General features: G+C 47.1%; 1 protein-coding gene across 1 annotated transcript in view; it reads right to left on the bottom strand.

Annotated features, from left to right (window-relative positions):
* Nucleotides 1-273: 273 nt before the first annotated feature.
* The window catches only part of g6pc3 (glucose-6-phosphatase catalytic subunit 3), a 4,682-nt gene continuing 4,149 nt past the window's right edge, over nucleotides 274-806 (bottom strand). Inside the window, exon 6 of the mRNA XM_037691209.1 lies at nucleotides 274-627. Coding sequence (XP_037547137.1) covers nucleotides 285-627 — 343 coding nt within the window. The 3' untranslated portion in view covers nucleotides 274-284. The remainder of the gene's footprint in view (nucleotides 628-806) is intronic.

Genomic DNA, 806 nt, shown 5'->3' with positions numbered 1-806 from the left:
ACTTTGAAACAAAGTTTAGTGTGGAAAGCTCAAAAGTTGTTTTTTTTTTTAAAGAAAATTAAATCCACAATATTTAGTTACAATCTGATAGTTCTATGAAAACTTTATCACAGTACCAGCATATTTTCTGTAAACCTGCAGCCCACAAGTTATTTTAAAATCCAGACATGACTAAGGAAAAATAAATAAAAGTTTGGTCACAGACTGAACAATATAAAATATCAAAATGCAGAAAATAAACGGATGAAAAAAGCTGAAGTCTTTAGGGGCGTAAACATTTTTGTCTAGTCTTTTTTCTTTTTGCGTGTGAAAAAGTGGACCGAGCCCGGAACCAGAACCATGACGATCAGAGGCACGAGGACGAACTTGATGAAGAAGGAGCCGTAGAAGAGGCCCTGAGGCTCGCCGGGCAGCGGCAGACCGTTCAAGTGCTGCAGCCCCATGGACGAGATCGCCAAGCACAGAGCTCTGGGGGCCCACGGCAAGGGCCAGCCGCCGGGCTTCCAGTACTGGGCCAGACCCAGACCAAGGAGGGCCCCGCAGTCCCGGGTCAGGGAGGAGAACGGTGCCGTGTCCAAACGGACCCACTCTGGATGGCTGCACCACTTCTTAGCTAAAACAATGGACCTGTTGGACAGAAGACAGGTTCAAATCAGCTGAATGACTGCTGAAGATTGGAAGACTGCTGAGAGCTGAATGACTGCTGAGAGCTGAATGGCTGAGTTACTGCTGAAGACTGAGTGACTGCTGGAGACTGAATGACTGCTGAAGGCTGAGTGCCTGCTGGAGGCTGAATGACTGCTGAG

This window comes from Nematolebias whitei, chromosome 17, assembly GCF_014905685.2.
Source record: "Nematolebias whitei isolate Nwh7 chromosome 17, NemWhi1, whole genome shotgun sequence".
Taxonomy (NCBI): domain Eukaryota; kingdom Metazoa; phylum Chordata; class Actinopteri; order Cyprinodontiformes; family Rivulidae; genus Nematolebias; species Nematolebias whitei.
The sequence above is the reverse complement of the archived record's forward strand: the minus strand, read 5'-3'. Positions and strand labels throughout refer to the sequence as shown.